This window comes from Pan troglodytes, chromosome 3 (assembly GCF_028858775.2).
Source record: "Pan troglodytes isolate AG18354 chromosome 3, NHGRI_mPanTro3-v2.0_pri, whole genome shotgun sequence".
Taxonomy (NCBI): Eukaryota; Metazoa; Chordata; class Mammalia; order Primates; family Hominidae; genus Pan; species Pan troglodytes.
The window spans coordinates 120,719,910-120,744,699 of NC_072401.2; the positions used below are offsets into that span (position 1 = coordinate 120,719,910).

A 24,790-nucleotide genomic window follows, 5' to 3' on the forward strand; every position below is an offset into this window, starting at 1 on the left:
AGTTACAGATTGTCAAGAATAAAATGATGATTTCAGGCTGAAAATGTTAGGCTAGGACAGAGAGTGAAAGATTTTGAAAGTGTAATACAAGGAATATGGATCTCATTCTTTTACTGATGGGAATATTATAGTGGCCTTTAGAATGTGCCTCAGAGCTCCAATTGTAGAAAGAGTAGCTGACCAATGTCTCAAGTTGCTGTGCTCTGGAAGCCATCAACAAGTTTGCACTGAGGTCACCTCTACCAGGGCTGATCCCAGAGAAAAAGACTGAGCACACTAGGGACACTAAAGTAGGCCTAATCCTGGGAGGCCCAGTATTCTACTCACAGTAAATTTCAGCTAGAGGACTTCCCAGCAGCCTTGCCAAACCTTCCTTAGAACTGTTCAGCTGTCTAGGATACTTCTGTACAACTTTCCTTCCTTCTTCCTCTCCTTAACTCTGGGTCAGACTTTCGTGTTGGTCTGATGGCTTTCCTGGCTCCTTCCCTCTGGTTCTCACAGGGTGTTTTCTCTAATAAATTTCTGCACATTTAATCTAATCTTGGCATCTGTTTCTTGGAAGACCTGGACTAACTCACACATCTGAGGCTTTTTGTACAATGTGTTTCAATGAACTGTATATGAGCGCATTGTTGGGATGAGAGAATTAGGTACGTGGAGCTTGAAAAGATAAATTTCTGTGCTTTAGAATTAAATGGGAGTCACTGCAGGTAATGTAAACCAAAGACAAATAAAAAAAAAATCAAAGAGACACGGAAATAATAGCTAACACTTACTGAATGCCAGAAATTTTCTGAAGCATTTTATATACATTATCTTATTTGATTCTCAGTACAATCCTACTACCACTACAGATGAAGAAACTGAGGCTTTGAGAGATTAAATAATTTACATGAAGTCTCACAGCTAGTAAGCCCAGTATGTGGTGCAACTTAAATACTTACATTTAAATACAATCAGTCTGACTTCTACATTCTTCTACACTGTATCCACAATTTTTTAAAGTAGTAGTCTTTACTTATTTACACTTATATTTTCTAATATGATAATCAATAACAAGTATAAACTAATATGTATATTCCAAGAAAGTGACCTAAAAGGATTAATTCTATGTATTTGTCATTTTATGACACAAATGTGCATTTGTGAATGAACATAAAGTTAATTAGTATGGAATTATAGCACTAAAATATCTACTTCTTAAAGAGCTAACATAAACTGCACAACATTATACTCATTTTTTTCCTTCTAATTGGGTGGCCCTTGAATTGAAGCACAAAAACTCTAAAACTTCCCACCATGTGGAAATGAGCCTCCCTTTGGAAATTCCTGGGCAACTCAACTCCCAAGAGCTTACTATGCTTTATCCCTTTTATGATATGCTTCTAATAATTATGTGTAATGTTCACCCTGAATATGTTGTTTTACATTTAACATTTCAAAACCATCTTCAGTATATTAATTTATGAGGTCATTAGTGGATTGGTTGGAAAAATCTCGAATGAGCTATACTTTTTAATTGATAAATAACTTCCTGAAAAGAATGATTTGCTTACTGCTAACATCAAATTGCCTAGTACTTCATCAAATTGAGAGATGGCAAAGTTTGGATTGGCAAAGTTTTTAATAATGAGAATTGGAGTCCTAAATCCTACCAATAATCAGTTTTAGGAACAAAATAAAGAATTTGCTGGTGAAAAATAAGTATCAATATTAGTTTTGCCCTTTTTCAAAATGTTAACATTACTAAACACCATTTTAAATTCAGTTACTGCAAATTTAGGCCTGTTACCTAATTTTTATTAAAATAAAAAAAATCTCAGAGGCCTTTTACTGTATCACTATAATAAAAGCTAACTTTAAATGTTTAGTTAACATAAGCTATTACTGTTGAAATGATTTTCATTATTATAAAGTCAATTAATAAATCAGTTAAAATGATCCATGTAAATTAGTCTCTTTTAAGGTAATCACACTGACCTATTTATCCTTTATAAAAAATATCTTTATACTAAGACTGTCTTGGAATCATTAAATCAATAAGTGGAAAGATCCTTTCCATTTTGCCTACAGAGAGGGAATGTGGTATTTAGAAACAAATATATATATAGCAAGACATTTTTGTGTTTTTTTAAATGCATATTTACCAGTAGAGGTCACTATCACACCAATTCACTGGATTTGTCCAGCTACTGCTAAAAGAAATTAGAGGGCCTGGCTGAATTTATAAGAAAAAAATCAAAAGCCAATATCTAAAATATAATACACAGGGATATGCTGCTGCACAAATATTAAAAGATAATGTAGATAATTCATCATTTTGGACTTTTAATATGATTATCATACTGATGTTCCTATTGTCCCATGGAGATAAAGGTAAATATATAAACAGAGATGTCTATATTTCTATTTATGTATAGGAACTCATTATTTATGCAAGCCAAAAAGTAAAATATTCAAATATTTACATGTGTCCTACCTAGAAACTTTCTAAAATCTTCTTTTCAAAACGGAAAAAAGATATTACAGCATCATAAAATTAAAATAATATATATTAATGTGCACATTTTCAGACATTTCAAAAGGATTCAATACTAACTAAAACAATGTCAAATCTGCTAGAAAATGCAATGGCACAGGAGCTTAGGATAGAATAGGTGTGGAGACGGGATATAATCTTCAACGCATGATCAGCAAAGCCAAGAAGGAAATAAAGGTCAGCAATTCAATTATGACCATGTGAACCCCAAATTCCAGGACATCAGAAAACTCTCTGGTTAGACAATCCATGGTTTATCTCCCTTGACTACTCACTTCATGCCCAAGTCAGCAGTCAAGGCTTAAAGTCAGGTCTACCTTCTGAGTCAAATGAATTCCCCATCGCCTCCAAGTTACACCCCACCCTTTGCTAATTCCTAAAATCCTTTAATAGGAGAAAAGGCCCTTCCTTGTACCACATTGTCAAAATAATAGTCTAGTAATGAGTTTTGATTTAAATATAAATACTTAACAAAGTAACAACTTTAAGTCACTGTGGTCAATAGTCTCTCCATCTTGATGGAGGACGACTTAGGACCGTAAATGTGAGAAAAGACAAGAGACAATAAAATAATCTGTAGCTTATATTTCTTAAATCAAACTGGTCATGAAATAACTATTTAGCCAATATTATATCATGTGATAAAGACAAGTAGAGAATACGTGCTTTTACCTTGTTAATGTATCAGATGATTTTTCTAATTCCTCACACTCCATGTGAAACACACTAGAAAAAGAATCCTAAAAACAGACAACACAGACTGAGAAATAAGTTTGACAAGGTAATGAAAACTATCTAGATACAGACATACATGCTATGGAATTGACAAAAGACCCCAATACTTGTAATATATTTTTACTTATTCTTGGACAAAATAGACCCAAGTACTCATTTTATGACATCCTCAAAACTGCTTCCCATTTAATTAAAATAAAAGTTTCGTTCATATAATTTCTGATTTTCTCTTGGAAGAATGATTATATGAGGACTATTTGTTTTTTTCTAGGTGCTGATGGATTTATTAGTTTCAAAATTTTTTACACTTATTGAAAATTCTCAAGTTTTGGCTTTTAACGCTTAAGTACATTGATTGTTGTTAAATCCCAGGTAAAGAATTCCTTCTTAAAAAGATGTTTCATTCAGTAATACTTTATGTGATTATTAAAATAACTGTGAAAATTTTAACAACATAGAGAAATACTTTTGAAATTACATTAAAGGTGTGGTGGTTCATGCCTATAATCCCAACACTTTGGGAGGCCAAGGTGGGCGGATCACTTGAGGCCAGGAATTTGAGACCAGACTGGCCAACATGGCAAAACCCCTACTCTACTAAAAATACAAAAATTAGCTGGATGTTGTGGGCATGCCTCTGTCATCCCAACTACTGGGAAGGCTGAGGCACAAGAATTTCTTGAACCTGGGAGACCAAGGTTGCAGTGAGCTGCGATGGTGAGATCGTGCCACTGCACTCCAGCCTGAATGATACAGCAATACTCTGTCTCGAAAATAAGAAAGAAAAAAAACTTTTTAAAATCACATTAAAAAGCAGAACAGCACATTATGCCCATGCTCTATTTATACAGAATTGGAAGAAAACAGGAAAAAAAATGATAGTTTAATTTGGGGATGGAAGAAATCTGTACATTTCTTTCCTTCTTACATTTTCACCTTTGCTCATGTTGTTGATGTACTTTTAAACAACAAATAAATGTAATACAAATGAATATAAAGTCACCTAATTCCTTTTCTAAATCCTACAACTTAAGTAGTCAAAAAGTAAGCAAAATATCTTAATAAGCATATTGTTGCGCTATACTTCCAAGTAGCACTGATCCAAATCAGTGTACTACCATAACAGGTGTTAACTGGTAGAAGTATCCATTGAGTGCGAATTAAAGTGATATTTAAGTTGTGTAAAAAAAGGAGTGCTTCACATATAACTTTCAAAAATTAAATGCAAAAAGTGGGTCATAGAGCAAAAATTACAGATTAAGTGACATACTACATTAAGGAATTCTGACCTGAAGTTTAAAATGATGGCATGGCTACTATATTAAAATCACCTCTATATTAAGGATTTTATAACTGATTGAAAAATATGAAATAGTATCTATGAAAATACTGATTACCTTTTAGCCTACTGAGTTCTCATTTGATATTAATCAGAATTTTGTATTAAACAATGCATTCATCTGACACATATACACATCCCAAATGGTTGAGATGTTGGGTCATACAGTATAGTCCTTATATCTAAATCAACTAAAATTTCTTAATATAAATTAAGTACTGAATACCTTTTATTATTCTACTTTGCCCCAAAACATAACTTCAGTTATCATATGTAGATTATAATTGACCTATACAAGTGATAGTGCACGCTCTCTTTCCTATTAATCCACAAATGAACAACCTATTCTTAGGGACTAAAGGAAAAAGAAAACAAACAACTACAGCAAAAAGAAATATTCCAGAAACAGTGGTTCATAGGTTGAGAAGGGAGAGAAAGTGCATAAAGAAAAACTGCCTTAGGCCAGGGGCCCTGATTCTACTGGCAAACTCAAGACAGCTGGCCTGGCTGTAACTAGCACTCTGTGACAACAGTCTATCTTACCCCAGACACCTGAAAATGTTTCTTCACATTACAAAATCAATGGACTGAAATCTACCAGTTAGAACAGTTTAGTGGTTTTCCACTGTTGGTAAAAATATGGGACTTATGGGGACCATTAGTAATACTCCTACTGGGCTATGCCTTTTGGTTTCTATACAATTTCTAGTAAGAAGAAATTTTTATACCCAACCCATCCAGAATGAGGAGTCTGGTCTGCCTGTTCATAGCAACTAGGTCACCAGTATTCCTGACCATGAAAAGTCAGCACACTGTAATGACAATATATTTCTCCATGAAGACAGTGTAGCCATTGGTAGAAGCAGCACACAGACATTCCCATGATAACTATTTTCAGGAGGTTGGGATGGGGACATGAACAGAGGTAAAAAAAGGCTGATGAAGACACCCTCCACCCTCCACCCCTACCTGTCTTCAACCAGAACAGCTCATACCCTGATTAGTTTTATATACATATTCATACACATTTGGGTTTGAGAGAGGGTTCTAAGACCAAAATGAGGTTTAAAAGTAGTGCTTACAGAAATATAAGTTTCTGTCTTTCTAAAAATAAAAAAGTCATACTCTGTACTCACGGAGCAATCTTCATCCACTATGAAAATGGTGCATTTCTGCACTTGCATGAAAGAGATAATAGTGGCAGCTATTTTCTTCAAAATTACTTCTAATGATTGTTGTTCTTCAAAAATTAAACTAGCAAGGTCAAGCAGCACCTAGACAAAAAAATTAGGAGCTCATTATTTAGCAATTGTTTGTAATTATTAAAGCACAATTATTTATATGGGTTATAAATTGTTTATATAACCTAGCAGGTTATGATCAAGTCTGCATTTAAATATAAATACGTCTCCACTTATTAACAAAATCCTTTATTGACTGTTAATATAGTTAATATAGTTGTTAAGATCACAGCCTCTGAAGCCAGAGTAATCAGTTTTTAATCCTGACTTCCTTTCCTGCTAGCTTTGAGACTGAGGGCAAATTTCTTCAACATGGGGATATTAATGACATTAAAATCATAGGGCTGTTAGGAGGATTAAGATAATATTTATAAAGTATTTTGAACACTATCTGGTACATAAAACACACTGTTAATGTTGTTCCAAACTTTTCAGATCAACATTTGTCAACATTATCAATATTTTTACAGAGCACAGTAAATATTACCCGTCAAAGTAAACAAAGTTTTAAGAATTTCCTTTGTGTTTTTTTCTGGTAGATTTCTCTTTCTTCTGAACCTCATAAGTATTACCAAAAACTTAGTGGAGGTGACACTATCCTAGCTGAGGTCTGAAAGATGAGCAGGAATCATTCAGGTGAAATAGGGAAGAGAAATATTTCAGGCAAAAATAATAGAATTCAGAGAAAGTAGTATACTGAAAGTTTTGATTAGATTTTATAAGAGCACAGACTATAAAGAGAAGAACTGGGAGATGAGGTTGCAGCATTAAGCAGAAGAAGAACCTGAAAAGCACTGTATGTCTTTTGAAGCAGTTTAGACTGTGATGCACTGCAGGAAGGAAGTGGTGTGATCCCATCTGTTTGTAAAAATGGGGACTGGATGAAAGGATGGCAAGAATAGAACAGGGAGAACACTGCAGTTAAAGTCAATGGAAGGTCCCATATCTTATTAACACAGATTCTAAACAGAGAAAATAGAGGGTAGAGAAGATGAATTATCAAAGAAATAATGAAAAAAGAATTACACAGAAGTAATAAACAGTTTGCTTAAACCTCCAAAGAGATGAACCAACATACAGATACCAGCATGATGAATGAAAAAAATACTGTGAAATTAAGTTACAAAAGCAAATATAAATAATCTGAAAAGCTTATAGACACGTAGACAAAAATAGATATAAATAATAATATAAAAATACAAAATATGTATTATATGCCATGTTATATATTTATATCGTAGATAATAAATATAGCTACAAAAGAGCTAAGAATAAGGACAACATGGATGCTAGTTAGAAGACAAAGCACTACTTCTAAATTCTGGGAAACTGATTTTTCAATTTAGAATTTTATACCCAGCCAAAGTGGCAGGATGCTACAATACATATTTTCATACATGCAAGGACTCAGAAAGTTTACTTTACCAATACCCTTTCTTAAGTAGTTAATTGAGAATGTGCTGCAACAAAATAAGGAAGTGAGAAAGAAGTAGGGGATCCAAAAGATAGTGGAATCTAAGAAAGCAATGAAGAAAAGTTCTATGATGACACTAGTGTAGCAGGCATAGGGCTAAATAGTTTAGCTTGGAAGAAGAAAGGTTGGAGAACCTCAGTTTGGACCTCTGCAAACAGAAGCAGAAGGGGAACTCAACAGGATGCCTAATATAATGGAGTTTGGGGAGAGGAGGAAACAAGAACATGAGGCTATACTAGAGCAAAGAGTTCAAGGAAAAAAATTCAGAAACATCAGGAAAAATGAAAAGTTCTATAACAAAGGTAGTATGAACAACATTTACATAATTATAGTGCTTATAAATAGTTTCTTTAGAATTGCAACTTTAGAATTAACCTAGACAAAGCCCAGGAAAAGTTCATCATGGTTGTAGAACAGTATATATTACCAATGTGGGCAATTGTAAAAGAAAAAGTCCAGATGGGAAAAGCAGGGCTAAGGAGCGGTAGTTGGGAAAAAGAGATAAAGAGAACAGGGGATGCTAAGACACCCGTCTTACAAAGTATGAAATCAAGAGTAATATCTACAACAGTTGACAGAGCAAGAACTAAAACCATTATTTAACAACACAAGTGCAACCCATACAGTGACTTAAAACAGTGACAGAATGATTCCAGTAGGATAAGAGTAATGGCAAGTAACGTGTGGTGTAAGTCAAATAAATTCTCATCTCCCAAGTTAATGAACATTGTCTAACAAGATAAACAACTAAGCATGGAAAATAGGAAATACAAGTGACTACTAGAAAAAATAAAGTATTGAGAAACTGAATCTGTACTATCTAAATTTTTAATCATCTGCATACATTACTTGGATAAAAATGTAACAATTTTTAAAAAGTATTTCTATGCACTTTCTTTAGTAATCAGACTGACCTGATTTCTCTTGTTCTCCAGCAGTGAAGTCTCATAGAGCTGAGCATTATGAAGAACAATACCACAAAATGCCAAATAAGCAGCAAAGTCCTAAAAAACAGATAATAGACAAATAAAAACGGTACATAAAACAGTCTAGTTATATTGCCTGAAATACAGATCCTCAAATATTTACAGTTAGAAAGCCAAAAGAATAGATGTTTGTTCTACATAAAATTAGGATGATATAAACTAAGTCTTAGCTAAAGGTGTTGGAATAGTCTCCTAAGGTATCAATTAGGTATAAATCAATAAGGAGAAAAAGGAGAGGAACTAAGATAAAGACTTTATCTCTTTATACCACTTGAAGTTACAATTTATTCCATGCAAAATTTGGTTTAGCCTCTCCATGATATTAAGACTTGGATCTATGCTGAAATTATTATATAAATAGCTTGTAACTCATTACTGCAGCAAACAACAGCTTACATACTTGTTAAAAGAATATTCACAATAAAAGCATAGTTAAATATTATATAAAGTTGCAAACATTAAATATGTCATTTTTAACATGGATCTATCCTCATTAAACTATACTAGGGTAATGTGTTTCTAATTATATTAATTATTGATTGACTATTAATTATTATTAATTAATATTATAATTAATAATATTAATTATTGATTGAAATAAATATTTAGACAGCATATCTTATCCACAATGTGATAGAGCCTTAAAAATTCAAATCAATTCAAGAGGGAGTTATATTAATGGATTATAGACATAATAATGGAATTCAAAGCCAATCCAGGAACCATGTTTTCACACCAAATATTCTCAAGTGCCATGAACAGAACAGGAGCCTAGAGGTCTACTACTCGATTTAAAAAGTATTTGCTATGTTCTGAAGCAATTATAACAAGGGGAGCAACACAGGTGCCAACCTAGCCTATAGCATAGAGATAAAAATAACTGTCTTGTTTGAACGCCTTCCAAATTCAAAAGCTCCTAGTAATTTTCAGGGGAACAACATAAACAGCAATGGGCTTGGAATAGGAATAATTCAGTAGGCTATGATATACACATAATTACTTATTCAATAGGAGAAATAATGAAACCTACTCATAGAATGAATTTATCGACAGGTTTACGGGCTTTTGTCCTTAAATGGAAAGCATGTCAGTGAGGCCTGTGGAAGGTATTCCTTCAGAGTTGAACGAGAAGTATCATAAAATAATGCTCGCTGTTGCTCTCTCTGAAGCTAAATTTACATCATCCAGCCTGAATTCATACCTTGGCGCCCCACTGTCTGTGTGCAAGGCTTATAAAACATTCAGAAATTCGCTACACCAGGAGGCAATTCCAATTTTTAGCAAACCAAAAGTGCTGAACTTGGAGCAGTGTTTTTATGGGGTTTTACTCAAGGTTGGATCTCTATAGCAGTGATGAAAGGTAAATGATATAGTTAAAATACCATAAGTCACCCTCTGTGTGGCCCCAACATGCCCAGTGCAGGCTTGGCAGCACAGCAAGGAGGGAATTTGGGGGTTTCTGCTGACTGAATAACACAAGTACTCAGATGTGAAATCATCGCTTTATTTAGCCTAAGATACACTTGAACATTTCAGATCATTTTTAACTCTAATTTTTTTGTGTGGCCAACAATTTCTGGAACAGCTAAACCTAGAGGTGTATATACTATAAAGAGAAAGCATCTTCCTAAATTGGCTCATGTCTGACACAAGTTTTGGTACCTTTTCATCTTTTTCAGTAAATGTCCCACCGTTTCCTGATTTCTTATTGATGGCCTGGGCTACACCAACAACCTGGTATAAGGAGAGAAAAGTGACAATTTTTTTATTGACTGAAATTACTTGTAAAAATTCACCAAAATGTATTTATAGAAGATATCCTGCATGTGCTTTAAAATAACACTAGTCTACAAAACAAAAGCAAAACCCCTCATCAGCATTTGAGCAAGCTTTACATCATTTACCACATTCTTTCATCCTAATAAGAATTCGAATGTTTTTAATTTATTAGGGCCCAAACTATGTTTGATCCTGTGATTTCACCCTGCATTTTGAATGAAATTATTTTAGCAATCACATTTTAAGTATATATTTTCCATAGTTTTTAAATATAAACAACAAATTTTGATTACAGTTCCAATAAAGTATATAAGAATATCAACATTTTATATGGGTTTTAAATATAATATTCCAAAACGGCTAAATGCTCTTTTACTAAAAATGAAACAGGACCTAGTGGCCAATCATGGAAAGAATGCAGGAGGATCATTAGGGCAAAAATAATTCTTAATGTAGGGATGCAGTCCAACTTCTTTTGAAATTTCTGCCCTTGAAAATTATTTTACCTTCAACAGACTTATTTTTGGGAAAGAGGGTACTGAAAAATCAAAACAGGAATTAACATGCTGAGGCTTATTTCAAATAGATCAGAAGGCATTTGGAAGTTACTTACCTTTTAGTTCCACCTTCATTTTGAGTTATTACCTTAGTCCTATAAAGACCTTCAACTTACTCTTCTCTCCTTTTTATTACTTATTAATTCTACTCTTTCCTTTCTTCTGCTATTTAGTATCAGTGGAATAAGCTATTATCCTCTAACTGGCTATACTTCAGAAATATGTATCTTTAGTTCTATGTGGATGGTTCACTTTGTTTTCTCAGCTCATTATAGTATCTTAGCTTTAAGAAAAAGATATAAAATTCTCCTCTAGGATAGCAGAACAAGGAAGGGGAAATACCTTCTTGTCTTATGTAGTTTTCTAGTCTTCTTAACATTTTTCTCTCTCTCTCTCTTTTTTTTTTTTTTTTTTGCCCGTATGGTAAAGGGATATTAATTGTTTTTAAAAGCAGAATTATGCAATTATCCTATACCTTTTCATTTCCCTTAGAGCAACTCTCTCTTATTTTTACATGCTCTTTAGCTCTTGAAAAGAGTGGCAGATTTCTAGATGCTCTAACCTCAGTGACTAAATTTCTAGTAAAATTCCTCTAAGGTCAAAAATGTCTGGATTGTAGTTACGAATGTTCACTGGAACTATAATAAGAGCTACTTGAAGGTCATTGGGGTCTAATATAGACTAGTATAATTTGGTTATTTTAAATGCTCAGGTATTCATTCATCCACTCAACAAATAGTGAAGTGCCTATTACGTACCAAAAAGTAATAAAAAACTGGGGAAGTGAGTACTCTGAACGAGCTCAGAATCAAGAATGAGTGATACATAAACATAGACTTATAGCGTAGTAGGATGGTGGGATCAGTTTCATGATACAGTGGCCATGGATTGCTAGGAGCACTGAAGGGGCACTTAATGTGGGTAAAAGAGAAGGAGTCTCAGAAATGACATTTAAATTTTTTTTCTCTAATAAATAGTTTTACAAAGTAAAGACATAAACTTTAAATCTGTGTTTTAAGAAAGATGAGTTTCAAACAGATATAGAAAGTGTTATGCAAAGTTTCTGATAAATATGCAGTACAAAAAGTATACATTGATATGCTATCTGTACCTGGAACTGTATGAAGCAATGTACTAAGCAAGAAAATAAAGAGAAAGCTCCTGCTCACTCGAAAATATAAGAAGACAAAAAATCAGCTGCTTATTAAATGATCACTAATCAAACTATATTAACATTTTAGTCCATCATCATATCAACATAAATTTACAGTGAGATGATGATTCCTTTCAGTCTTTTTTTTTTTTTTTCTTTTTGAGACAGGGTCTTGCTCTGTTGCCCAGGCTGGAGTACAGTGGCACAATCACAGCTCACTGCAGGCTTGATCTTCCAGGCTGAGGCTATTCTCCAACCTCAGCTTCCAAGCAGCTGGGACTACTTGGAAGGCATGTACTACCATGCCTGGTTAAATTTTAAAAATTTTTTTGTAGAGATGAGGTCTCACTATGCCCAGGCTGGTCCCAAACTCCTGCACTCAAGCAATCCTCCTGCTCTGGCCTCCCAAAGTGCTGAGATTACAAACATACAGTAAGATAGAAGAAATAAATTAAATGTTTTATAGTATAGGAGGGTGACTATACTTAACAAAAATGTATTGTATTAGGGGTAATAGACACCAGAAATACCCTCATTTGATCACTATGCATTATATACATGTAACAAAGTTTCACATATACCCTGTAAATCTGTACCAATAAATAAATAAATATTAAAAAAAAACAAGTTCTGTCAAGAGACTATTAGACCAGGAAAATATAGTTGGTCCTTTGTATCCAACTGTGATAGAAAATGTTTGACAAAAAAATTTTAAAACCCACAGCAATAAAAATAACATAAAATAAATATAGTAGGACAATTACGTACAGAGCACTCACATTATATTAGGTAGTATAAGTAATCTAGGGGTGTGCTCAGAGCAGGGGGCTGAAGAATGGCTCCTCTGTTTATAACACATGGAACAGGCATCTGAGGTCACTGTGACAAGGGGCACAAAACTTGTGACTCCCTAAGAACAAATGTCCTACAAGTGTAAGAAAAAAAGTAATCCAGAGGTGATTTACAGTGTATGAGAGGATGTGCATAGGTTTTATGCAAATATTATGCCATTTTATATAAGGGACTTGGGCATCCACAGACTTTGGTATGAGGGGATGGAGTGGAGTCCTCAAATCAATCCCTCTTTGTATACTAAGAGACAACTGTATATCTAACATGTATATGTGCCTCCATCCCCAGAAGGATGACATTTGAAAAATGACACTGATAAAAACAGACAAAAAATAGAAGAAAAGGCATAGTGTTCATCCAGGGTTGCATACACAATAAAAGACAAATTAACAGTTTAATTCTGACTTTAAGGATCCTGAGCAAAACTGGCACCCTCTGCCCTCATGTTCAAATAAATTCAGTCCTTCTTTCTGCTGTCATCCATTGCTTCTTTAAACAAATTAGATCATTGTCTTTAAATCAAGTAACTGTTAACTATAGGCTTTGAAATGTCCATTTTTAATGACAGCTTTTACTCTAAGTATATCTCAGACTCCATGTGAGAGGCAGCACTCCTAAAAGCATTAGCTTCCATATCAGAATGTCCATTCACTTTTGCCTACCTGCTGGCTAACTGTACTCTCAGATACGGGCACTCCACGCTATTTCTGTAAAAGCGCAAAAAAGCCTTTCTGTTTTCTATTTTACTGGCACTATGCACAGCACAAATGGATGTTATGTCCTCACAGGGTCGAGTGTTCTTTTAGGAATGCAAAGGCCAAGACTTGACTCTCACTGGGCGAGCAGTATGGAATGTGACAGCTGGTTGTTTCAGGGCAACAGTGAGCAATTTCTTCTTCAATAAGCAGCTGCCCCAGACATTTACTGAGGTCATACATCAATCCCAATACATTTCCCCATCCCCAGTTCAGGGGATGCTCAGCATGGAAACTAAAAGCAAAGGAGGAAAGGACAGACTACAAATCATAGCTATCCCTCTCTCTCAGCCTCAGAAGATCTCCACTGCAATGACAGGACTCTAGACAGTCTAATCTGAGCCAAATACAAACTTTACTAAGAAAACTAGAACTTAACAATATATAGAGGAGTTAGGGGAGAATTTTCCCTAGTGCTCTTTTCAAACTTTTCTTTGACTCATTTATTCATTCTGCCATAAATACTTTATTCAACAGCTAACTACTAAGTGCCTTTATGTACCAGTAGTGAACAAAACAGATGAAAATTCCTGTCCTCATGGAGCTGACATTCTAATCAGTGTTAGGCTTGGGAATCCCACCCCCACACCCTCTCCCCACCTGCTTTACAGATGAGAAAACTGAGAGTGAGAGAGTTGACATAACCGATCCAGGCTTTCTGACTTCTCTTCTGAATCCTAAGGAATCATCAAGTTATGGTAATATTCCATGTGGTAGGCAAATAATGGCCCCCAAAGATGTCCTTGTCCTAATCTCTGGAACCTACGAATATGTGACCCTTAAATGACAAACTGGGTTTTTGGCATGTGATAAAGTTAAAGATCTGGAGATGGGGAGATTATCCTGAATTATCTAGGTGGGCCCAATGTAATCACAAGGTCCTTGTAAGGAAAAGTGGAATGCAGGAGAGGCAGAGTCAAGGAAACATTTGATGATGCTATTCTGCAGATTTTGAAGACAGAGGAAGGGGCCATGAGCAAAGGGGTACAGGCAGCCTATGGAGGCTAGAAGGGCCAAGAGAACAGGTCTGTTTCTAGAGACTCCACACAGAAACACAGCCCTGTAGATGCCCTGATTTTAGCCCACTGGGAATTATTTTAGACTCTGAAGTCCAAAGCTTCAAATAATACATGTGTGCTATTTTAAGTCACTAAATTTCTGGTAGTTTTTTTACAGCAGCATTAAGAAACCAATACATTCCATTCAATTATGATTCTTATATTCTTGCATTCTTTTTCTTCTTCTCCTCACCTCATTTTATCTCTTCTGTTTCACTATGTAAATCCTGTCTTTGAAGAACTTGACATCTCATTCCTAATCATCTTCCTGCCTTCAGTCCATCTTTGACAATTTAGCCAAATTTATATTCTTGGGGCACTGTTGTGCATACACAGATCATCTCATTTCTCAAGAATTTTAATGGTTTCACCCATCTACAGAATAAAAATTAAAGACTCTACCTAACATTCCACACTCTCAACTTAACTATATCACTTACATGGGTCTTTGGGTTAGAATACTGCAATGTCCTGTGTTCACATAATTCCTTGAAATATCACCTCTCTACTGAGGCCAAATCTCCAAAAAATCTTCCCTTCAGACCTACCCTTCTGAAACTCCATGTGGCAGTTGTATACGCCCTATACGAGGCAGGGTATTCCTTTTTAACCTAATTTTCTTTACTCACATCCTAGCCCTGCAATTAGATTGCTTTCTAAGGACTTGATTTATATTTTATGCTATTATCAACACTTTGCATGTTTTACATGTACTCAAAAGTTGAATAGTATGTGTTGTTGATGATAATGGGAAAAATGCCAGAAAGAATAAAATTTTTTAGGGTAATGTACTAACTGAACAATGCATATTCAAATAATAATTAATTATGTCTTCCCATTTTTGGCTCTAGCCTTTGCTTAATATTAAGAAACCCATCCATATCTGAGAACTTTGTGTGGCAGTAAAAACTTTATTTTCTTAATAAGCCATTAATTATGGAGTTGAAACTTATAGTCTAAGGCGACACTGGAAGAGAGGAGAAAGAAAAGCTTGAGATTATTTAATTTTTAATTTAAAAAGTATAGAAAATCACAAAGAATGAGATAGTAAACATCCATGCCTTTGCCATCTAAAACAGTGTTAGTGTGAGACTTGTTAAAACACAGTTTCGTGGGTCTACCCCCCAAATTTCAGATTTTGTAGATCTAGACTGGGGCCTGTATTTCTAAAAGTTCTCAGATGATTACAAATGCTGCTGGTCCAGGGACAAAAGACGCATTGACAACTACTGATACAGAATTACTAAATGTTAATATTTGGTGATGTTTCCTTTATTAATACTATTAAATTAAGATAAAATTAAATTGGACTTCCTCTTTCCAGTCTCATTCTTCTCCCCCCTGTTCCTCCTACCATAGTCAACCTTCTTCATTATACTGTTAAAAATACATAAATCTATACACAAAACATAGTACTTTTATCTTTCAAAAAGGTTTCTTAAATGAAATAATATATAGGATTCATTTTGCAACTTGCAATTATATTCAATGTTGTTTTTTAAGATCAATTCATATAAATCTGGTTCATTCATTTTATATACAATATTGCATTCCATATCAAACTGTATTCATTTGATCTCCAAAGAATGGATGTTTGGGTTGTCTGCAACTTTTTGCTACTACAATCTTTAAGAAACATCTTTGATTTTCTTCTTGTGCACATGTGCAGCAACTTCTCTGGCTAAATCTTCAAAAAGATTACAGAAATTTATACCTTTACTAGCAAGGCCTAAGAGTCTCCATTAACCTCACATCCTTATCAGCATCTGGTGTTATCAGACTTTTTCAATGTTTGTCAATCTGATGGGCATAAAATTGCATCTCATTGTTGCTTTAATTTGTATTTTCCTGATTACTGGAGAGAATGAACATCTTTTTTATTGTTATTGGCTAAGCTGGTATCCTCTTCTGTATTGCCTATGTGTACATTAGCCGATTTTGTCCATTTTAGTTATGGTTTTGGGGTGGGCTCTTCTTAATGAATTTTAGAATCAAAGTTAGATATTTCTTTAAGTGACTGGTAAGATTGATTTTATCCTTCTGTATATACAGGCACCTTTATACCTATGATTTATCTCAAGAGAATGTTTACAGATATTCCATGGTTGGGGGATGAGACAAGGATAAACAGAGGAGAATGATGCTTTTAGTTTACTCTCACAGCCTTCGTGGCTACGAATGGGCAGCCAAGTAGGTTGGAGAGAAGCTTCTAAGGAATTGCAAGATATAAGAAAGCAGTGCCCTGAAGATAACTGGCATCAGAAATAACATGATCAATGCCATTGTTTCTAATACAGTTAAGGAATCTCCTCCTCGCTAAAACCAGAAAAATTCAAATGCTAAAAAGCTTGCCATTAAAAAAAGGAGAAGGGAGGGCTTGCCATGTAACAGGCACTTTGTAACTGTTCATTCATTTAATCCTTGACATAATTCTTTAATTTTCATTCCCATTTTATCACAGAGCAATCTGATGTTCAGAAAACTTACATAACTAGTTCAAGAATATGCAGACCCAGACACTCTCCAGACTTGATCCCAAGAGCTGCAATTCTTTCTACTACTCCCCACAGGAAAAAGTGAAATCAGCCCTAGTATAAAATATAGGCTTTTTTTTTTTTTTTTTTTTTTTTTTGAGACAGAGTCTCACTCTGTTGCCCAGGCTGGAGTGTAATGATGCGCTCTCGGCTCACTGCAACCTCTGGCTCCCGGGTTCAAGCAATTCTCCTGCCTCAGCCTCCTGAGTAGCTGGGATTACATGTGCCCGCCACCACGCCCCGGCTAATTTTTGTATTTTTAGTAGAGACGGGGTTTCACCATGTTGGTTAGGCTAGTCTCAAACTCCTGACCTTGCGATCTGCCCGCCTCAGCCTCCCAAAGTGCTGGGATTACAGGTGTGGGCCACCACGCCTGGCCAAAATATAGGCTCTTATGGACTCCTCTTTTATACTCAAGGAATCATGGAGACCAAGATCCAGTACATACTAACGCTTAGTCTTTAGATCTCATAAGGATGCTTATCTTCTTAATGCACATTTTCATCAAAGGGAATGGAACAATTTCAAAATTATAACTCTAAGAAACAAAGACAATCCAAAGTGGCTGCTAAAAGCTGGTTTCTTGGACTTAGATTATAAGTCTCGTAACAAGTTTTCACAGCCAAGAACCACTTATGCAACATTAAAAAAAATCCTATGTATCAAGGAAAAGTGAATAATAATGCAGTATCAAAAATAAGTAGATTCTTCAAGATAAAGCAAAACTAATTTGTGGTTATAGATATAAGAACAGTGTTGCCCATGGGTGGTGAGGACTGATTAGGGAATTAGTTATACAGATATATGTACATTTTTCAAAACTCATCAAATTGTTCATTAAGATCTGACGAATGGCTAACTAGAATAACCAATGCAGAGAAGTCCTTAAAGGACCGGATGGAGCTGAAAACCAAGGCACGAGAACTACGTGAAGAATGCACAAGCCTCAGTAGCCGATTCGATCAACTGGAAGAAAGGGTATCAGTGATGGAAGATCAAATGAATGAAATGAAGTGAGAAGAGACGTTTAGAGAAAAAAGAATAAAAAGAAACGAACAAAGCCTCCAAGAAATATGGGACTATGTGAAAAGACCAAATCTATGTCTGACTGGTGTACCCGAAAGTGACAGGGAGAATAGAACCAAGTTGGAAAACACTCTGCAGGATATTATACAGGAGAACTTCCCCAATCTAGCAAGGCAGGCCAACATTCAAATTCAGGAAATACAGAGAACGCCACAAAGATACTCCTCGAGAAGAACAACTCCAAGACACATAATTGTCAGATTCACCGAAGTTAAAATGAAGGAAAAAATGTTAAGGACAGCTAGAGAGAAAGGTTGGGTTACCCACAAAGGGAAGCCCATCAGACTAACAGCTGATCTCTCAGCAGAAACTCTACAAGCCTGAAGAGAGTGGGGGCCAATATTCAACATTCTTAAAGAAAAGAATTTTCAACCCAGAATTTCATATCCAGCCAAACTAAGCTTCATAAGTGAAGGAGAAATAAAATCCTTTACAGACAAGCAAATGCTGAGAGATTTTGTCACCACCAGGCCTGCCCTACAAGAGCTCCTGAAGGAAGCACTAAATATGGAAAGGAATAACTGGTACCAGCCACTGCAAAAACATGCCAAACTGTAAAGACCATCGAGGCTAGGAAGAAACTGCATCAACTAATGAGTAAAATAACCAGCTAACATTATAATGACAGTATCAAATTCACACATAACAATATTAGCCTTAAATGTAAATGGGCTAAATGCTCCAATTAAAAGACACAGACTGGCAAATTGGATAAAGAGTCAAGACCCATCAGTGTGCTGTATTCAGGAAACCCATCTCAAGTGCAGAGACATACATAGGCTCAAAATAAAGGGATGCAGGAAAATCTACCAAGCAAATGGAAAACAAAAAAAGGCAGGGGTTGCAATCGTAGTCTCTGATAAAACAGATTTTAAACCAACAAAGATCAAAAGAGACAAAGAAGGCCATTACATAATGGTAAAGGGATCAATTCAACAAGAAGAGCTAACTATCCTAAATATATGTACCCAATACAGGAGCACCCAGATTCATAAAGCAAGTCCTTAGAGACCTACAAAGAGACTTAGACTCCCACACATTAATAATGGGAGACTTTAACACCCTACTGTCAACATTAGACAGATGAACGAGACAGAAAGTTAACAAGGATATCCAGGACTTGAACTCAGCTCTGCACCAGGTGGACCTAATAGACATCTACAGAACTCTCCACCCCAAATCAACAGAATATACACTCTTCTGAGCACCACACCACACTTATTCCAAAATTGACCACATAGTTGGAAGTAAAGCGCTCCTCAGCAAATGTAAAAGAACAGAAATTATAACAAACTGTCTCTCAGACCACAGTGCAATCAAACTAGAACTCAGGATTAAGAAACTCACTCAAAACCGCTCAACTACAATCAGCTCCTGAATGACTACTGAGTACATAACGAAATGAAGGCAGAAATAAAGATGTTCTTTGACACCAACGAGAACAAAGACACAACATACCAGAATCTCTGGGACACATTCAAAGCAGTGTGTAGAGGGAAATTTATAGCACTAAATGCCCACAAGAGGAAGCAAGAAAGATCTAAAATTGACACCCTAACACCACAATTAAAAGAACAAGAGAAGCAAGAGCAAACACATTCAAAAGCTAGCAGAAGGCAAGAAATAACTAAAATCAGAGCAGAACTGAAGGAAACAGAGACACAAAAAACCCAATTCAAAAAATCAATGAATCCAGGAGCTGGTTTTTTGAAAAGATCAACAAAATTGATAGACTGCTAGCAAGACTAATAAAGAAGAAAACAGAGAAGAATCAAATAGATGCAATAAAAAATGATAAAGGGGAAATCACCACTGATCCCAGAGAAATACAAACTACCATCAGAGAATACTATAAACACCTCTACGCAAATAAACTAGAAAATCTAGAAGAAATGGATAAATTCCTTGAAACATACACCCTCCCAAGACTAAACCAGGAAGAAGTTGAATCTCTGAATAGACCAATAACAGGCTCTGAAACTGAGCAATAATTAATAGCTTACCAACCAAAAAAAGTCCAGGACCAGATGGATTCACAGCCAAATTCTACCAGGGGTACAAGGAGGAGCTGGTACCATTCCTTCTGAAACCATTCCAAACAACAGAAAAAGAGGGAATCCTCCCTAACTCATTTTATGAGGCCAGCATCATCCTGATACCAAAGCCTGGCAGAGACACCACAAAAAAAGAGAATTTTACACCAATATCCTTGATGAACATTGATGCAAAAATCCTCAATAAAATACTGGCAAACCAAATCCAGCAGCACATCAAAAAGCTTATCCACCATGATCAAGTGGGCTTCATCCCTGGGATGCAAGGCTGGTTCAACATATGCAAATCAATAAACATAATCCAGCATATAAAGAGAACCAATGACAAAAACCATATGATTATCTCAATAGATGCAGAAAACGCCTTTGACAAAATTCAACAACCCTTCATGCTAAAAACTCTCAATAAATTAGGTATTGATGGGACGTATCTCAAAATAATAAGAATTATCTATGACAAACCCACAGCCAATATCATACTGAATGGGCAAAAACTGAAAGCATTCCCTTTGAAAACTGGCACAAGACAGGGATGCCCTCTCTCACCACTCCTATTCAACACAGTGTTGGAAGTTCTGGCCAGGGCAATCAGGCAGGAGAAGGAAATAAAGGGTATTCAGTTAGCAAAAGAGGAAGTCAAATTGTCCCTGTTTGCAGATGGCACGATTATATATCTAGAAAACCCCATCGTCTCAGCCAAAAATCTCCTTAAGCTGATAGGCAACTTCAGCAAAGTCTCAGGACACAAAATCGATGGGCAAAAATCACAAGCATTCTCATGCACCAATAACAGACAAACAGAGAGCCAAATCATGAGTGAACTCCCATTCACAATTGCTTCAAAGAGAATAAAATACCTAGGAATCCAACTTACAAGGGATGTGAAGGACCTCTTCAAGGAAGACTACAAACCACTGCTCAATGAAATAAAAGAGGACACAAACAAATGGAAGAACATTCCATGCTCATGGCTAGGAAGAATCAGTATCATGAAAATGGCCATACTGCCCAAGATAATTTACAGATTCAATGCCATCCCCATCAAGCTACCAATGACTTTCTTCACAGAATTGGAAAAAACTACTTTAGAGTTCATATGGAACCAAAGAAGAGCCTGCATTGTGAAGTCAATCCTAAGCCAAAAGAACAAAGCTGGAGGCATGACGCTACCTGACTTCAAACTATACTACAAGGCTACAGTAACCAAAACAGCATGGTACTGGTACCAAAATAGAGATATAGACCAATGGAACAGAACAGAGCCCTCAGAAATAATGCTGCATATCTACAACCATCTGATCTTTGACAAACCTGACAAAAACAAGCAATGGGGAAATGATCCCCTATTTAATAAATGGTGCTGGGAAAACTGGCTAGCCATATGTAGAAAGCTGAAACTGGATCCCTTCCTTACACCTTGTACAAAAATTAATTCAAGATAGATTAAAGACTTACATGTTAGACCTAAAACCATAAAAACCCTAGAAGAAAACCTAGGCAATACCATTCAGGACATAGGCATGGGCAAGGACTTCATGTCTAAAACACCAAAAGCAATGACAACAAAAGCCAAAATTGACAAATGGGATCTAATTAAACTAAAGAGCTTCTGCACAGCAAAAGAAACTACCATCAGAGTGAACAGGCAACCTACAAAATGGGAGACAATTTTTGCAATCTACTCATCTGACAAAGGGCTAATATCCAGAATCTACAATGAACTCAAACAAATTTACAAGAAAAAAACAAACAACCCCATCAAAAAGTGGGCAAAGGATATGAACAGACACTTCTCAAAAGAAGACATTTATGGAGCCAAAAGACACATGAGAAAATGCTCATCATCACTGGCCATCAGAGAAATGCAAATCAAAAACACAATGAGATACCATCTCACACCAGTTAGAATGGCAATCATTAAAAAGTCAGGAAACAACAGGTGCTGGAGAGGATGTGGAGAAATAGGAACACTTTTACACTGTTGGTGGGACTGTAAACTAGTTCAATCATTGTGGAAGTCAGTGTGGCGATTCCTCAGGAATCTAGAACTAGAAATACCATTTGACCCAGCAATCCCATTACTGGGTATATACCCAAAGGATTATAAATCATGCTGCTGTAAAGACACATGCACACATATGTTTATTGCGGCACTATTCACAAAAGCAAAGACTTGGAACCAACCCAAATGTCCAACAATGATAGACTGGATTAAGAAAATGTGGCACATATACACCATGGAATATTATGCAGCCAGAAAAAATGATGAGTTCATGTCCTTTGTAGGGACATGGATAAAGCTGGAAACCATCATTCTCAGCAAACTATCACAAGGACAAAAAAACCAAACACTGCATGTTCTCACTCATAGGTGGGAATTGAACAATGAGAACACATGGACACAGGAAGGGGAACATCACACTCCGGGGCCTGTTGTAGGGTGGGGGGAGGGGGGAGGGATAGCATTTGGAGATATACCTAATGTTAAATGACGAGTTACTGGGTGCAGCACACCAACATGGCACATGTATACATATGTAACTAACCTGCATGTTGTGCACATGTACCCTAAAACTTAAAGTATAATAAAAAAAAAAAGATCTGTGAGTTTCACTGTACGTGAATTTTAAAACATTTTAAAAGCAAATGAATATGTAATTGCTGAAGGTATGTGAAAGTGGAGGCCCATGTGCCAAGTTCCCAGCTGTCTGGGTAATGTTGAAGCAGGCTGAAGTCCTGATCATTTGTTCTGTGCTATTAGGGAGGTCGTCGCTCCCCAGACGGGGCCAGGGCAAATCCAGCCTCTGGGGGTCAGTAGCTGTCCTGCCCCAGGAACATCCTGTGGGACTAGAGTCAACCTGAGACTGGGGTTCTTCCCCACGAGGGAATGCTTGGCATAATTATTGATCCTAGTGTTTATCCTCATCCCTTTGAACAATTAAAAAAAAAATCCCCCTCCTGCCAAATACTAAACTCTCTGCCACACTAGCTTTTAAGTAATGAGGTAAAGCTCTTAAACCTAGAACTAAAGGGACTTTTTGCCTGCTTATTAGATCTTTCTGTCCCTTGAGATACAGAGATTCTGTCCAGAGACAGAACAGCGCATAGCCATTGCGAGCAAAGTCTCCATATAAGCCCTTTAAAAACTGCCAGAGACACAAAGGTTACATAGCAGAAAACAGCCTGCTGTCTTTCCCATGGCAGGGTACATTCAGTATTTACTGTTGTTGTTTAACTTTCCATTCCTCCATTTGTCTGGCTTTGCAACATTCTCATAAGGAGGAAATGGACATTTTCTGACCCCCACGAGGTGAGAGCTCTGCAGTAGGCACTGTCACATTCCTCATCTCACTAGGAATTCAAAACCACCCCGTGTGTTTGCACTTTATGCTGAAACTTTACAAACCAGTCGCCTAAAGCATGGAGAGAAGAAACTTGCTCAAGGAATCACTGCTCCTAAGCCAGCACAAGACCAAGTCACTTTTGCTACAAAGTCAGACCTCTTTCTTTCCCACTCTGCCTCTCTGCTTAAGTGAGAGTAAGCCCGAAATGTCAATAAAAAATTTTGTATATCAACATAGGTTATACAAGTTGTATTTCATATCAGAATAATTCCACCACTGTTTATGTTCACCTTTACACAATACATTGCCAAAAACGACTTCAGAGCCCTGGATCTATTTAATAATGAAGATTTATTTTAAGGGTGATATCCTGCCTGACGCCAGGTGTTGGCCTGCAAAGCATAGGCTTACCCCGGACGGTGTTGTTGGATTTGGAGTCTGTTAAATCAGGATCAAGCTTGTTCCATCATTGCCTGTACTTATTATGAGTCCATGTCTCTATAGCCTTGTAAAATGTCCTGCCAATAAAGCTTCCTGATAATTACAGTATAGAGTGGTGTGCCCATAATGGGCACCTACTACAAACAGAAAAGAAGTAACACAGCGGCCGGGCGCGGTGGCTCACGCCTGTAATCCCAGCACTTTGGGAGGCCGAGGCGGGCGGATCACGAGGTCAGGAGATCGAGACCATCCTGGCTAACACGATGAAACCCCGTCTCTACTAAAAATACAAAAAATTAGCCGGGCGTGGTAGCGGGCGCCTGTAGTCCCAGCTACTCGGGAGGCTGAGGCAGGAGAATGGCGTGAACCCGGGAGGCGGAGCTTGCAGTGAGCCGAGATCGCGCCACTGCACTCCAGCCTGGGCGACAGAGCGAGACTCCGTCTCAAAAAAAAAAAAAAAAAAAAAAAAAAAAAAAAAAAGAAGTAACACAGCAAAAATGGTAAAAAGCAAGTTTTGTGCATCAAAACACTAAATAGGCTGAATAGAATTTAAAAATTAAAGTTGGTGTCAAAGGGGTTGAGAGAATGCCTTCTTTACTAGAGCTGAACTAAGTGTTTGGATCACTGCTGTTGCCTCTACTGGTCTAGCTAACCACATATGTAGCCACTGAAAGCTAGATATCCATATAATTTAACATAAGATATTCAAGAAAAACATATGTGTGTGTGTGTGTATATATATGTACATACATAATTTCTTTACATTCTAAGTCCTTCATATGGAGAACATAGTTTATTATGTTCTCATAGCCAAAACATAATTTCATCTCGAAATATTTTCCCTCCAAATGGAAGATGTGCCT

The 24,790-nt window shown here is 36.3% G+C and overlaps 1 protein-coding gene and 1 non-coding gene across 7 annotated transcripts in view; one reads left to right on the forward strand and one right to left on the reverse strand.

Annotated features, from left to right (window-relative positions):
• PDE5A (phosphodiesterase 5A) overlaps positions 1-24,790 on the reverse strand; it is a 134,127-nt gene that overhangs the window by 62,136 nt on the left and 47,201 nt on the right. For all 6 annotated transcript variants that reach the window (XM_009448203.5, XM_016952124.4, XM_063808996.1 and 3 more), the window contains exons 4-7: positions 9,977-10,048; positions 8,243-8,332; positions 5,750-5,887; positions 3,212-3,279 (exon numbers count right to left, since the gene is read on the reverse strand). In XM_009448203.5, coding sequence (XP_009446478.1) covers positions 3,212-3,279; positions 5,750-5,887; positions 8,243-8,332; positions 9,977-10,048 — 368 coding nt within the window. The remainder of the gene's footprint in view (positions 1-3,211; positions 3,280-5,749; positions 5,888-8,242; positions 8,333-9,976; positions 10,049-24,790) is intronic.
• On the forward strand, positions 12,610-12,736 carry LOC112209117 (small nucleolar RNA SNORA11). The gene has a single exon (XR_002943784.1). It is a non-coding gene; the product is annotated as a small nucleolar RNA SNORA11 (small nucleolar RNA).